This window comes from Micropterus salmoides, unplaced genomic scaffold, assembly GCF_014851395.1.
Source record: "Micropterus salmoides isolate LMB-PRFRI ecotype aquatic unplaced genomic scaffold, ASM1485139v1 Ms_hic_scaffold_4, whole genome shotgun sequence".
Lineage (NCBI taxonomy): Eukaryota > Metazoa > Chordata > Actinopteri > Centrarchiformes > Centrarchidae > Micropterus > Micropterus salmoides.
This window is the reverse complement of record NW_024043372.1, coordinates 12,069,839-12,086,333: the sequence shown is the minus strand read 5'-3', so window position 1 is coordinate 12,086,333 and position 16,495 is coordinate 12,069,839. Positions and strand designations below refer to the sequence as shown.

Below are 16,495 nucleotides of genomic sequence, written 5' to 3'. Positions count from 1 at the left end.
GATAACGTGAATTACAGTTGCACCTAGCTGAGCAAGATAACAAGCTCCACACATGGCCGTTAGCTCCACCGTCTCGTCCAAATAAGGTCATGTCCGCTGCCGCTGGTTGCAAAAACTCAACATGGCGGCACCCCGAGGCTTCAAAACGGCAGTCCACAAACCAACAGGTGACAATGACTACGTCCAATTCTTATATACAGTCTATGTTTCACCTGTACACATTCAGAATAGTCACGCCAATGCATGCTGACAAGCTGGGTGGACAGCATTCTGAGAAGAGGCTACTCTGTTTAGTTCTGCTGCATACCACCAGTTTTCCTGGACATAATGGAAGCCAGTCTATCCTCTCAGGAGTAAGTGGACTTCCTGGCCGCTGAGATCCAGCAAATTCTGCTGAAGCAGGCATGGCATCTCTGTGCATGCACAGAGGTCTTACTCCATATACTTTTTGGTCCCCAAAAAGATGAGAGGCTTCTGAGCCACCCTGGATCTCCGCCACCTGAACCAGCATAATGGACAAAAAGTGTATCCACATGCTGCAACTGGAAACTGGCTAAATGCTAAAGTTGCTGTTACGGTTACCTTGTCTGTGGTCCGCTGGCAGAACACTGGTGCTTTCTGATAAGGCGCCGTTGTGCTGTTGCCATGGCAACATAAGTTTCGTTTTACAGTGGACGGACGGTAACATTACAGAGTTGTTGTTTTTCTTTAGCTTGAAATAATCCCATACTTTGGACACTTTCTTTTTTGTCCCTCGCTGTTCTCTCTCTTCCTCCACTTTGCAAACAGCTCCATCATAATCACGTCGTGTTCACAGCGTAAACGCGATGTGTGACAGTAATAACTGTCCGTGTGAAACACTGTGCTGTATAGTTACATGGATTAAACGAAGCATCGATGCAAAGAATTTGTGTCGAAGCATTTTATGAATCGATTTTATCGATTTAATCGATAAATCGTTTCAGCCCTACATAGCAGATATGTAGCTGCTGTAGAAGCTTTCCTGATCAGCTGCGCAGTCTGAAGGGGAGGCGAGATGTTAGCTAACTGAGCGCTAACCGGCGTCACTTTTCCAGCAGGTGGGAAACAACAGACTTTTCTTGGTCTTGAGAAGCTAACACACTGTAACAGACACGGTACATTTACTGCCAGAATATTTTCCTCCGCTCGCGTTCACCTGTCACTTTCTGCCACTCTGACAATCAAACACTCGCTACGCACCTCCCGATTCAGAGCTGCTCTTATAACACCATCTGTCACGTATGTTCTGCAGAGAGGAGAGGAAGCGAGCCGAGCATTGAGTGCTGCCATGCTCGCACAGCGTGTGAGTGAAAACATTTGTGGCGCATAGTTTAATGATCGTGGGAAATTTTAGTAGTGGCAGTTGTGATTAACCAGCGGCGCACCGCCTATAGAGGAAACACTGCTGCAGCAGGGGACAACAGAGGACGGGCCCTGGCCTGTACCTCTGGTCTGGGGGGCTCTGTCACAAGGGAGAGACGGTATGTGCAATGCTGGTGTTGGACCAGCCTCTCCAGGTTTGGCTCCTGAAAGGTAGAGGCAGACACAGGCTGGTCTATCCATTGAGGTCATATAGACCATCCAAACGGTGGGCAGTCTCCACCACGTCTTGCTGTATAGCTAAGCGGTTGGGCTTTCAGCACTGATGCATTGACAGGGAGACAGATCCGTCTACCTGTTCGATTGGATCCATTTTCTCTTTCCTGCAGGGTCTGATGGAGAAGGGGCTGTCGCACTCAATCATCAAGGTGTACACAGAATCTATCTCTCCTGTCATGAGGGGTTTGGTGACAGAACACTCTTCACCCACCCCTTTGCGATATGCTTTTTGCAGGGTGTGAGAAGACAGCAACTGGTGTTGTGTGTCTCTCAGCGCATCAGTAGGACTTGCTGCTTGTGCTGGAGGCTCTAAGGTCTGCACCTTATGAGCCCCTGGAGCAGTCCTCATTGAAAATGCTATCTCTCAAACAGCCTTGCTGCTAGCTCTCACCTCTGCTAAGAAGGTGAGTGAGCTGTGTGCCCTGTTGGTTCACCTCAGCTGCATGCTGCCTTTCAGCGGGGTGTGTTGAAGAGATCTGCGCAATGGCATCTTGGCCTTTACCATGCCCATTTCTATTTCTTGGATATGTCAGGCTCCTTCTCGGGATCCTGCTCTCAAAGTGTGACCTAGGATCTGTAGTGAGGATCCGGTGACTACTGGGTGTAGAGGGTGAACATACACTGGCAGTGCCTGACGTTCCAGTGATAAGTCAGGGCAGTGCAGGTGTTAATGGTCAGGCCAAGCCCCTATCGGCACAGTGACCTCAGGGGTGGCCCACCATTCTGTCACTAAGGTGATGTGGTGGGCGGGGCTTTGGCTGGCCTGTGGCCGACCAGGTTGGTGTGGTAGACTTTGTCTTGTCGCGGCTAGGGCGGACAGTCATCGGCCTCCACCCACTGTACCCATAGAGTCCAGTAGAGGGCAGAGCCTGTGTGAGATAGAACAAAGGGTTACAATATGGTAACCCTAGTTCTACAAGCACAGGCGGAGCCCTCTAACGATGAGCCCTGTAGTGTCGTCCCATTGGTCGGCTACATGCACAATAACGATTTCAGTGGGCAAGTGTGTGCGTGTGATTGGAGGAGGTAGTACTCATAAAGTCTGGAAGAGGGCTCCGCCTGTGCATATAGAACTAGGGTTACCTTGTCATAACCTTCGTTCTTTGCGTGTCTGTGTGTTTCCTCCGGGTCCTCCGGTTTCCCCCGCCATCAAAAACATGTTAGGTTCTTCAGTCAGTGCCACTGATATAGATCTGGAGTGGGTCCCCAGGCGCTGCACAGCAGCTGCCCACTGCTCCATTGAGGGATGGGTTAAATGCAGAGAATTAATTTTGCAACATATATGTGACAATAAAGCACCATTGTCATGTCATAAGTAAATATATACATTATATACAAGCAACATTTCTGGCTTGGAATTGAATATGTCTGGAAGTCCTAGCTGGTGGCTTTTTGGTCCACAGTTCACTATTTTTCAGAGAACCACCAATAGAGCCTCTATCCCTCAGCACCCACCCAAATCCTACAATCCGTCAAACTCCCTCAGCCTTTTGCCAATTAGGAGTGCAGTTTCCAACCATTTCCCTGCAGACTCTCCTGCTGTAAACGGTAGTTATGGCCAATATGGCCTCATGATGGGGGTGAGCAGTTAATCCCCGACTGCAGATCCACACAAACCCACCTCCACAGTCTAATCAGCACAGGCTGTTTTCACCTGTGACGAAATGTATGCCCATTTTTTACTCTGCAAGTGTAATATCCTGGCATGATGCCCACACATCATTCATCCATTCACAGTGTAGGAGGTCAAGGTCTAGACAAATGCATCATCATAATCTGTGTGGAAGACTGAAAATGGAATTATACTGCAAAATACTTCCTTTGCTGTGTACATAAATATACATTTAGCAGACATTGATACAGAGACTTAATGGCCGTTTATAACAACAAGCAACAAGCCCTAGCATATAGCTGTGTTGCACTTTTGTTATTTTCCCCTGATGCAATCTGGGTGTCCTGTCATAAACACCACAGGGATGTATTTTGAGCTGTCTTCTTTATTACTTGCATTGTTATAAATGGCTCTATAGGTCCTCTCAGTCAGCAGGATTAGAGCCCAGGATTAAGATTCTGCACCGTGAGCGAGTGGCTGTGCAGTGAGCGAGTTATTGGAATTGCCATCATTATCCTCTGGATATCTCATCATGAACTTCTCACCTCAGTGCCCCTTCAGCTGCACTGTACGCTGCGTTTGCTGAATGCACACATCTGCAGAACATTAAATGTACAGATGTTCAAGAAGTTCCACTTTTTTACTGCCTGTTTGCTGAAGTATGCCAGCACATTGTTTTCTTACTCCACTTTCAAAAATCAAAATTTTAGTTTGGCCTTATCTTTTAGGCAGAATGATATCGGTTAATTGCATAAAGGAAGAATGAGTACACCCTACAATTCATATCAATATAGCAAGATACTGTATGTCTGGTTATTTAGTTGATTTACCCAAATAGTAAATGGATCATATAATATAATCATTTCATCATTTCAATCAATTAATGACATCTTCGAATGCGGCAAAAAACACTTAATTACTCTAAACCTTTAACTTTGGCATTCTTTTGAATTAAACTGTCACATTTCTACAGCGATGTCACACATACCTGAGGATGTGCTGTAGCTGATGGATATAATCACTGCTGACTGTTGAATAACTGGTTGCTGTAGTTGGGTTTGATTTGTGCGTATGTGTGTGTAAGAAGTGAAACGAATATGTGTGTCTTGCTCTCTTAGCACAATGCACTTTCAGAAGATGTCCTGTTGCCCCCAGGATGCTCTTTGCTCACTCAACAATAAAATGAATGGTATTGGAGGCGATGGACTGGCATTTCACGATGATAAAAGAGAAAGTGGAAGGAGACTTTTAGCCTGGAGAGTAGAATTACGCGGTGAGCTGCACCTTTTGTTCACCACTGAGTCTTTGCATGACGACAAACACAAGTGGATTGACTTGTCCTTCAGTCCAGACCTTGGGAAGTTACTTTTAATGATAGCTGATCTACATAATGGAGGAGGAGAGAGTGCTGAGTGACACACAAATTCTCACTCTCTCTGCTCTGGCACGCACACACACACCGTCTTGCTCTCGTTCGCTTTCTTCCTCTGCAAAATCTGGTGAGGCAGCTGCTGTCTGAAAACAACGAGGCTAGCACATCTCATCACCACAGCAACAATTACGTTTCTATTTCAAGCTTATCTTTGCCTGGTTGTGTGTGTGTGTTGTTGAATTAATAATATGATCCTCCACTGTCAGTCTGTCAGTCACTTAAACGCCTCACAGAGCGAGAGAAACAGAGACACTATGAGCCAAAGATCTTCCTGATTCCCGTACTCTGCCCTGCGATGGCCTGCATTAACGAGCACTTTGTAGTTTGACTCCTATCTGCCGCCAATGAGGAAGATGACTGCGATAGCCCATATTTCTCTCATCATTCCCTGGCGGCTGGCAGGATTAATGGCAAAGCTTCAGACTACATCACTTGTCAGCCATCTTGGGTTAAGGATGATTCAGCCCTTTTTTCCCATCATAGACTCATTAAACTTCAAAAGGAATGCCTGATGAGCTCAGTAGTTGAAATAATGCACAGAATTTGTTACGCAGTAAACAGTATTTAATGTGGTCCTTTGTGGAGCCTGTTTCAGGTCTTGGTGCTGCATTTTCCACTTAACGCGTTTCCCAGCCCATGTTGCTAGATACTTTACAGTGTTATGTTGTATTTACAGTGCCTTGGTGTGACATTTTAAAGAGAAACACAGACTGTGTTGTTAGGTGTGAGGCAGATGTAAGTGGTGGTGCAGATTAGGCACCAGGCTTTTGTCTAGTGTTTCTGACTGCCTTGGTCGGCTTCCACCTCATTTCAGTGGCTAATACGTTCCCTTTCTTACTGTTTTCTCCCGCTCTCAATAATTGAATACGTCTGGCTCCACAAAAAACATAACTTCACTTTTATGAAGACATGATTTGACAACAAGCTTAGGATTAGACGGACCCTCCTGCAAGCGAAGAACAACACAGCCCACTTGTGTCACACATGTTTTTAGATATAACTTGAGAATTCATTTCTCTCTAGCAGAAACAGTGTTTGCATGCATTTGTGCGAGATGTAGTTTTGCATGTGAAACAGGTAAGTGTGGAGAGAGGGGGGAGCATAAGAAATGGATGTCAGTAACACCATTACTTTACAAACTGAGCTGTGTGGATGCTCGTGACCAGAGGAAAAAACATCGATTGGCATAAAAGCTGAATGAATATGATTCATTTGAACAATAAACAAAGAAAATATTTAGAAAATGCTTATCTCACTCTCAAGGACACTGTCAATATAGCAGGAGAAGCCTGTGTGTTTTCTTGTCGTCAACCTGTGGCAGTGACAGTTTAACTTGCATTTTTAGCAGTGCTAATACCAGATATACGTTAACAACAATCAGATAGATTGCCATGAAAGTTTGTACAGATTTTCATGTTGCCAAGAGGAGGAAGGCTGGCTTTGGTGACCCTCTGACTTTTCCATTAGCGCCACCATGTGATTGACATTTGTGGTTTTGAGGGAAATGTCTTGACAACTATTGGATGCACTGCCATGAAATCGGTGGCATCCACCGCACATCAACAGTTTCATAAGTAATATTACTTTGGTGACCAAATACCTGCAAAACTGATGACATTCCCATCAGCCTCAGCCTAACTTTGTGTTTAGTGCTAATTAGCAAATGTTAGCATGTTAACATACTAAGATGGTGAAGATGACATCTACTAAACATCAGAAGCATTGTCATGTAGAGCATGCTGATTATGGCATTTAGCTCAACGCATTATGAGCTAAATGCTAGCATCAACCACTAGCATGATCTTGTTAATTTGCACAAATTAATTGTTTTAAAATTTAATTTTTTCACACCAGTTGATAAATTCATGTCAGGTAGGCATGTAACTGTTAACACACTGTGAGGGAGAGCAAAGTTTAGATTTAACAATCAATGTGGTGCAAACTTTGGTAAGATGGATAAATGCTTTCTTATTATGAGGTTTTGCAGACATGTTGTCCGAGCCAGATGCTAAGTGGCAACCCACATGGGATGTAAAGTGTGTGTGTTTGTGTGTCTTTGTCTATGAGTTCATTCTCCAGCTGTCTCATTCTGTACAGACCACATTAATGATATATCAGAGGCATGGGCCATGGACTACTCATTAAAGAAAGAGTAGAGGTAGAAATATGAAATAGAGAAGAGCCGGAATGGTAGAGGAGTATGAGACTGCAAAAAGAGAGAACTAGAATTAAAGTGTTTTTGAGAAACAAGAAGTAAAGGTATGCAAAAACAACGCAAAATAGAGCAATGACATGACTCAGCACCTGCAGGGCAACCCCCACCCCCCACCTCTCTGTCTCTCTCAGGACTTCTTCTTTCCCCTCACATTATCACAGCGGCTCTGGCACTCCTGCTGTTGATGCTGTTAATTCACACACTCCAGTTCACCCCACCCCTGCAGTTCTGCTGAGTTTGGCTGATCTCGCCTTTACCTTATAAGAGGAAGGTCATCCCTCCATCTCCTGAATGGTGATGGACAGAGGGGAGGGGGTTGAAGGCAGAGGAGAGCATATGGTTAGTTAACTTTAATGCGGAGGCAGATGTCTCTCTGTGTACGTGTGAGATCAGTGCGCAGGAGATGTGTCATGGTATGATCCTACAAGGGAGTATTTGTAGTCTTTATTGTCGAGTGGAGGGGGGGCTGTGGCCTTGACCTATGTGTGACACATGTGGCTTGCAGGGTGGGTGGAAAGGGATTTAAGATTTTTTGCCTGTTGCCTTTATTACGACACAATAGCACGACTGCCTTTGTGTGTGTGTGTGTGTGTCTCTCTCTCTCTCTCATAAAGACAGTCAGATGTATTTGAACATTGCCTTGGAATACTTTAATTTGCTGAAGTCATGCCAGCTCCAAAAACACAAAACTAATCACCTTGCTGGATTTTTATTTTGTCTTGTTGTTTTTTCTCCCCCTTTTAGTTCATCCTTTTAAGCCGCTTATGCCAGACCTCTGTCTCGCTGCGAAAATGGGTGTGTGAGACTGCTGCCTGTTTAACTTTACAGAGCTCTGCAGTCAGCCAGCCAAGCAGACAAGACTGCAAAAACAGCTACACATTGGCCCATCAGGCAAGCTGCTCTGCTCCTCTAATGCAGAATCCTCCAGCCGTAGTAACACTCCACATGCTAGTTACATAAGTGAAGAATTCATCTGACTCTACTGCGTGACACACCACTCACACTCTTTGCTTCTCTCAGCAGAGTCAGCGAGATGCCCCTTGATCCCGGTCTCATGTACAAACCGTCTGAAAAATTGAGTGGAGGCCCTACCATAAACTTGGTGCTCAGAGGTGTCCTGAGGCAATTTTGTCTCATAAAATGACCACAGGAAACTGCAAAGTTGGGCTTGGGGAGGAGGGGTGGGGCGGGGCTGTCAGGCCAGGAGAGTGATGAGAAGAGCCAAACCAGAGGTCTTGCAGCCTGATGAAGAGGATGTTGGTGACCTGTCATACACCACACGATGGATGGAGAGGGGGGCTAAGATTGTGGGGCTACAGCATTGTTTGTCTGCCTACAAGTATGGGTGAAGCAGAGCATTAGAGAGAGTGTAAGAGACACCTCAGGGTAAAATCTCAGAATGTGGAGAATGCAAAAAAAAAAAAAAACCCCAAACATAAACATACAGAGAGGCAGAAAAAACCCATGTAAAAGTATTTCTTCCCTGTTGTTTTGGGTAATGCTTTACAGCGGTCAAATTAAATTTTTATGATGATTATTCACATAATTGAATTGAGTTGGTCTTTAGTTCTTCTCTCTTTTAGTTGTGTAAAATATTTTTAGTTACAACTCATGTGTCACCTACCTTGTTCAGCCTTTCAGCCAAGTTGTGATATTTGGTGTCTTTGGAGACTTTCGGATCTTTACTAGAATTTGAAATGAAGTTCTGTCAGTTTGAACAGTATTCAGAGACTGTCCTTTCAAGAAAAATGTCAACATCAGCCCCAAAATAAATAAAACAATAAAATATGTTTATATGTAAATGACAAAGCCCTCTAGTGGATGAATGAATTATGAAGGACTTGTTGATATTTAGTTGCACAGCATACTGTACATTTGTTACACAGTAAAGGTCTTTGGATTAAAGCATACTGTATGCTGCAGCAGTGTGTGTCTGGAAGTCCCAAGTGTATTTATTAGAGACAAAAAAGGAGAGGAGGGTGTTCAGTCTGTTCGGTTTAGTAAATGCGGTACAGTCTTCTTTATACACCTCCCAAGCATCCCCCGTGACTTTCCAAATGGCTTTGGGCAAAATATGTTGAATTCCTGCCTTTGCTCTTTCTATGAGATGACCCAATGCACTGAGAAAGGTGTCAGAGAACAACTCCAGACCTGATACTATATCCCCTATTCAGAGGACTGTTAATTAAGTGACAGTCAGAGACAACAGAGATAATGACTTCCCAGTGGACGTCCAACATGCCTCGGGGACAATGCCTCAGAATGAATATAATAGAAACTAGGCGTTTGATTGTTAACATTGTGTGTAGAAAAAGACCCACCAAGAGAAAACAAACATTTTCTATATGCAGTCATGCTCCTTAAAGGAATATACATTTAGGGAAATACGCTTATTTGATTTCTTGACCAGAGTTATACCACACATGTCTGTAAGCAAATGTTAATATTTTCATTTAACTTCTTTAAGGTTAGGTTCTTTAACTTCTGGCCAGAAAACGCATTTCCCAAAATGTTCAAAATGAACTACTTCTAAGACTTGTTTTTATTGGTGACTTATGCTTAATTTCTGTTTTGTCTTATCAGGAAAAAAACCCTCTATCTTTCTATCTAGTGATTACATCAGAATTAGATAACAGGTTTGAATGTGTACAAGATAAAATAACAAATTCAAAACTTTTTAACTTGAATTTGTTTTAGGAAATTCAGGAAAGGAAATTTAAACCACTTCATCAGTTTTGGGAAATACAGAAAATAACTGACTGATTTAGAAGTAGATGAGGTAAATTTAGGGGAAGCTGAAGCACCACCATAAAAATACACATTTCAAATTTCAACACAACATTTCATCAAAAATGAAATTATTGATGAAACAGACATCACTAATAATTAATGGTAGATTTCTTTTTCCTTCTATTGCTTACAGTCATCGCATAAATCATAAATTTGACATGATGTGTTTTCAGTCTTACGATCTTGTATATTAATTCAGACAAAGTGAAGGAGTGAATTTGTTGGATTTCGCAATTCGCAGAACAAATCTCTTGGAACTGATGCATGACGTGCTTGTGTGTGTGTGAGAGTTATGTGTGTGAGTGTTATTCTAATTCTGTGGCTTCTGAGTGAGGTGTTGGTCTAAGTGAGGATGTTAACAGTCTGTCGCATCACTAGGGGTGCCAGACATTGCTTCCGTCACTGCAGATATTTTCTCTGAGCCTCCAGTTTTTGAGAGGAGGAGTACTGCTGATGCTAGACGAAATGGCAACACGGTGCTGAAGGATTCCCGTGGGTGACCTTGTTCTTTTCTGACACATCCTCTGCTGTCACTTTGTTCAAAAATGACAAGGTAGCAGAGGAGAGCAGAACATCTACAGAAGAGTTGAGTGCAAAGCAACAGCGTGATTTAAAGGGAACCGTCCGTTTGATTATTCTAATCTCATCCAATTTGGAGGAAACCTGAGAATACAGCTTGTGATATAACTGACAGGAAATAAATTAGGGACCATTTCCTACCATCATATTAATTGGAGTATAGTGGAATAAAATGAATAATGAAAAAAGGCAGAAATTGTTGAAAAAAGAAACGTGACAGAGATTAGATCAGATACACCCCCACCTCCAACCCCACCCGCCTTACGGTTTTCTATTGTTAAAAGACAGTTACTACAGTATGTTCATCTTGGCTGAGTTCAGAGAAATAACTTACAAGTGAGTAGATTGCTGATTGGGTACAATAGAGCCCATTGAGTCCCCATCACAGAAAAATGAGGCCTGCTACAATAGCAGTGTTATCAGTGGGGTGGAGAATGGGGAACTCTGATGTGACAGCCTCACTAACAGTCTCTGACAGGACACAGAAAGCCACAAAGACCACACTGTAGCACTGTATGTGTACCACAATGAACAGATCAGAGCAGTGTGTGTATGTGAATCTGTGCCTGCGTGCATGCTTTTTTGCTTTCAGACATAAAGTGTGGCTGAGCACACATTAACACCTGCTAGTGCTACCGTACAGCCACAAACATCTACTGCTGAGGACTGCTGACTGTTGAGGCATCATGGGGGCATGTGTGTGAATTTCTGAGCGCACTTGACTACTGTAAGAAGATGTTACCATTCTTTCATCATCAAAGACGGAGTTTCATCACCACAAATGCAAAGTTTTTAGTCTGCAATTAAGGGTTCAATATGCAAAGTAATATTTGATGTGAATGGCCCTTTCTCCGGGAGATCCTGAGAACAGGAAAAGATAAAAAAAACTAGTCAAGTCAAGTTTATTTGTAAAGCCCAATATCACATGTACAAGTCTCAGTGGGCTTTACAGGCCCTCAACATCAATGATTCCTGACCCAACTCAAGCTCTAAAAGAAGATGAGGAAAACGGCTAAAAAGAGAATCTTAGCACTTCAGGAGGGAGAGGAATTTCAAAGACATTTACAAAAAAGTAATCAAGCCATTCAAAGGATATAGTTTCAAAACATTACCAGCTAGCATGGCAGGTGTTAATATCTGATTCTTTGTCGTACCCTTTATCCCCTCGCTTTGTTGTGGCTTTGTTATGGCTCATATCCGAGGCTGGAGCATCTGCATCTATGTAAGATGTCAAGAAAAAAGAAGAAAATTGGAGCTTTCACTCATGTATTTATTAGGTCTTATCTACAATATGCACATCTTTGTTGCTGTTGCTATTATTGACTATTATTCTTGTTTCCATATTGACAGCAAACACGATGTCTCAATACATTCTGAATACCACTGAAAGGACAATTGACGGATAGGGTGTTTAGCTTTCAGTAATCCCAATTTATCTGATTTATAGTGGGTTTAATTGCCAAAAAGTTGGAACATCGTGGCTTTAAGACAATGCTATTTTACTGATCTGAGACTAACTTTGTTAAATCCTCCTATTGGATGCGTCACTAGCCTTCACAAAGCATATGGAGCGCATGTAGTTTGTAATGGCCTTGTTTTCCTATTAATTCCCTCGTGTGCAAGCTGAATTTGAACAAAAAGGATATTCTGGGACTGTTTTGAGATGAAGTTGCCAGATTGGGCCTTGGTTCCCCACTCTCAGTCTGTTTGTCTGTTAGACCAGCTGTGACGCAGCCCTCTTTGGAGAGGCAGACGGAGAACATGCAACCTTTATTCTGAAAAGCCAGGCCCGTCGGGATGACTGCTCCTAAAACGGCGTCAGATGGCAGTGAGGCCTGTGGATATGAGGGGCATTTTGATGTGAGTCAACAACAGCCTCTAAAACTTGGAGCGAGAGTAAGTTTAGAACCCAAAATAATAGGATCGCTGTGGTGTCACAATAATGGCCCGTGCTGGTTTCTGTCGCGAGCTGAGCAGGAAAAGAGTATTTGTGGGTTGAGAAAGCTTGCTGAAATATTCCCAGAGCTCATCATTATTCTATCACTCCTCTGTAGTCAAGTACATCTCCCCTCTCTATTAGCACATACAGTACGTCTACAGTAACAACATCTCATCTTTAGTCCTGCTGATTGGTATTCATAGCAATGCAGAGAGGAGTCATGCTGAGCAGAGTTTGGTCTGTGTGTGCAACAGAGAGGGAAAGAGAGAATAGCGAGTGAAATGGGGGGAGAAAAGTGATTACTTCTCAGTAGTCAAACTGTTTCAAAGCCTACTCTCCCCCGTCTGTCAAGAGATGAGGCTCACACTGAAGCTGAGGGCAGGCAGACACCGAAGATCTCTTCCTGTTTTCCAAACTCCTCATCATGTTCTTTCAGAGAAAAACTTTTTTCCCTGCTTGTGTATGACGACTGTGAAGTCTTCCTCTGCCTCAAACTTTGCATGAACTTCCTTTGTTTTTACAGAGGCTTCTGGGAGTTGAGAGCAAAGGCGAAATCGTTTCAGATTTTCTTGTGAAAATCTCTGGCGCCTCACTTTTGAGGTTGTGGCATTGCGCATCTGGTGAAAAGTTTTTGAGGCTTGTGTGAGATTATTGAAACTGCAGTCAAGTGTGAACATGGCATCCATCATCTGTCACTTAGTTTGGATTTCAGATTTGTTGCTTCAGATGAATGAAGGCGGTGATGGCAACAAATTCAGCTCAGTCCAGTTTGTTCTTGGTATTTTTAACAAGCTGTCTTCACTCGGTATGCAAAATAATCAGAAAAGCATTCCAGTACAGTGTTGTCCTCCCTTTTCCACAACACATTTTCAAGTGTTTGTAGGCCAAATATTGCTCTGTAACCTCCCCCTAAATCTGAATTTACCTTTTAATGATTGAAGTGGATTCAGTAGGAAAGACCAGAGTTTAAAAATCTGTTTAACCTTCATCCTCCCCCTCAGCTACAGTGTCCCACCATTCATCAAACTGGAATTAAAAGGTGAATAAACAAGGATTTAAGCTCTTAGGTCGGAAGAACAGGTGGTCATACATACTGTCCATACCAGCATTATACTGTATGTGTAATGCTGTGGATAATACTGCAACTAGAAGTGGAAACCTTGTTAAAATATATATTCTCACCAGTGTGAGTTTTGAGTTCATCCAAAGGGCTTTGAGAAGGTTTCATTAATTTGAGCTCACCTTGTCAGGAAGGTGTTTATGAGTAACAGTGACACACAGTCTGAAAAAATACACCATTTTTGGGACCTTTAAATAAAGGTGAACTGAATTTAACTGAATATGTTTATTTGGGATTATGTAGAAATTAATTTAAAGCTGGACATGGTAATGTATTTCAGAAGCATTTTTGGTTATATTTTTTGACATTTTCTTTACGTCCTGAGAGCAATCAAGAAAACAAATGCTCTGACACAAAAATGAAAGAAAATCTAGTATCCGTGGCTCTCGCAGGCTTGTAATAAGCCTACCTGCCTGTGTACCCATCTATCTGCGCGCACACTGAAAATGTGTTTTGGGGTGGCTTTGGAATGATGCCTGAAGGGAGCGGGTGGGATTTTTTGGTTGATACTTTTTAAAATCTAGCTGTCTCTTGCTAGTTATTTCAATGTTGCCCTAGATTTAAGCACTCAATATCTGTGAAAATACCAGAAAATGAAACGTTAATGTTATAAAAAGGGTAACCATTTTGTCAAGTAGAAAAACTGTTGATCTTGTTCTGTGGTATTGATCACTTTGTGGGGGCACATGTTACTTGGATAGATTTCCTTTTAGACATAAATCCTTCAGAGAGTTACACCACTAAGTTTTATTGACCCTCTGCCTGTTGTTGTAGGTAAAGTATTGAACACGGACCTGCGCCACTACCTCAGTCTGCAGTTTCAGAAGGGCTCGCTGGACCACAAGCTCCAACAAATCATACGTGACAACCTCTACCTACGCACCATCCCCTGTAAGTATACCATACAGGACTGTATACACAATTCTTATTCACTACACTAAAAAACACCTGCATGTACAAAGCAATCCAGGAATGTACAGTATGACCTACTTTCAGCGCACATATGCTTTTATCTGAAGCATCTTATGGGAACGATGAGGATGTTGTGTATGCGTCACACAGCTGAAAATCCGACCCGCTGGAAACAGTGTTAAAGTATTCCCTTTCTATTAAAGCTATACCGGATTGTACATACACACCACTGTCACAATCACACGCATACTTACTGCACATTTTCATCGTCTTGCACTGCTCTGTCACACACTCTACAAAACACACACACACACACACACACACACTTCAGTGTCACCATAGTAACCCAACCAAGGACATCTCTCTAACCCCCATGTCACTTATTTACTTCTGTACCGTATCATCACAGTGATCAAAGTCATATTCTTTCCATAAATAACCCTGCGTTTTCCCTCTGCTGCTCTGCTCTCCCTCACTGACATTCTGCTCTGCGGGGCCGTCACCAACTATTATTCTTTGCTGAAATCAGTAATGGAGTGGTAAATAAAAAGGTTGGTGTTGTGGACTGCCAAGAACCACTGCAAAGAACAGCAGCTGTATGTGTATGTAATGATAAATCATACCTAATGGTAATGTCCATTGATTGCATTGCATTTTAAATGGAATATTAATATTGCTGTTGATCCAATAGTCTGTAGGATTGCTCCATAAATAGCACCCTTTATCACTTCAAAGAATGGAAGTGTTTTATGATGTCACCAGTAAGACTGCCATTATTGTTTATGTGGATATGCAATGTACAATTTGCTTTTGCCATGCAGACAAAAACCTTGTATCTGTAAAATGTCACTTTCCAGGAGCTCAGAAACCCCCTGGCATTTTTAGCTTGACGCCCCTGTATTTCCTTTCTCATTTTGTTTTTTTGATTATGCAAAGGGCTTTATAAGCTTGAATATTGTAATCTTTTAATTGAAAGCATGAAAATTACTAAAATGAGAGTGACAAGGCTGTTAGTACAGTAAAGGTGCAAATTAATATCCTGATTAAGTTTTGTGTGGGTTGCAAAAAAGCAGGTTATTTGTCACAATGGTGCAAATGCCTCCAAATTTAGAAATGCAGATTTATTTTCTCGAAAGGACTTCTTTTTCTTCTTTTTTTTGCTGCTACCATAATTTACACTCTGAATTTTCATTCATACACAAAGATGATTATCAACTTAAAAAGGCTAGGTCATTTCTTTTTCATTTATAATACAGGGCTGAACAACTAACCCCTCCAAAAGTGATGCTGCTTGATGTTGAAAGAGATTGCACTGCATTTGTAAAGCAGTGTGGAAGTGAAGTTGCATCAACAGGAGACGTGACTGTGACGCAGTATCTGCAATTCTGAAACTGTGATGTTCACACGGATAGTTTGGCCTAAATATTTACCACGTCCTGTGGAAGACTGACTCTGCTCAGAGAAGCGCCATAATTGAGTGTAGTCAAGGTTTTAGTCACATGCAGAGCGACTGGCCTGGAGGCAATGACAGACTCTAAGGCACAGCACTGTCACAAACAAGCAGCATCTCTGCTTTCTACCCCCTACCAAGGGCTGGAAGTTGCTCTGTCTTGTTCAGAGGTGACCTTTTTTCAGGAAGTAAGCTGCTTACCTTTCATGTATATTGCATTTTTTTGTTTGTTTTGTTTGTTTTTTACAGACCCCAACACCACTTCTTCCCTTCTTTGTCTGTTTTTGTTTTCAATGTCTCATCCCTTCATTTACTCACTCTCGCTCTTTCTTTCATATACCTGTCAGTCACATTCTGAGCTTTGCTCCTGGGCAGTAGAGTTCAGCCTGAATTGTTATTGAATTTTTCTTTCAAAGCTATGTTGCACTTGGAGTATCTCAGTTCAGTTACAGTAGAAGGACAGAAGATGATTATAGAGTTTTAGAAAACTCATGCCATCAGTGATTTCTCTTTCAAGGACATCCTCACCTGTTCTTTCCTCCACACACACATACCCGCTTGCACTGCTTTCTCTCACCCACAATTACCTGTACACACACCACGATCACCACTGCGAAGATGGCTTTCTGTTATGTTCCATGTACAATAGTGGCGGTCATTGAGGTTTTACGACCCGTGTCCACCATTCATCAGCAGCAGCCAGTGGGCTCGCTGCATGAGTCTGACTCTCTAATCCCTGGCTTCAATTACTGTCTTAATGAGCAAGAGACCAGGACTTGCACATTGACAGCACCTCCATCATTCACTTCCTTGCTTTCAGTCTACC

At 42.5% G+C, this 16,495-nt stretch overlaps 1 protein-coding gene across 2 annotated transcripts in view; it reads left to right on the top strand.

Moving 5' to 3' along the window:
• Positions 1-16,495, top strand: part of LOC119886575 (membrane-associated guanylate kinase, WW and PDZ domain-containing protein 3-like) — a 119,649-nt gene that overhangs the window by 63,562 nt on the left and 39,592 nt on the right. For both annotated transcript variants that reach the window (XM_038697404.1, XM_038697405.1), the window contains exon 2: positions 14,082-14,198. In XM_038697404.1, the coding sequence (XP_038553332.1) occupies positions 14,082-14,198 (117 nt within the window). The remainder of the gene's footprint in view (positions 1-14,081; positions 14,199-16,495) is intronic.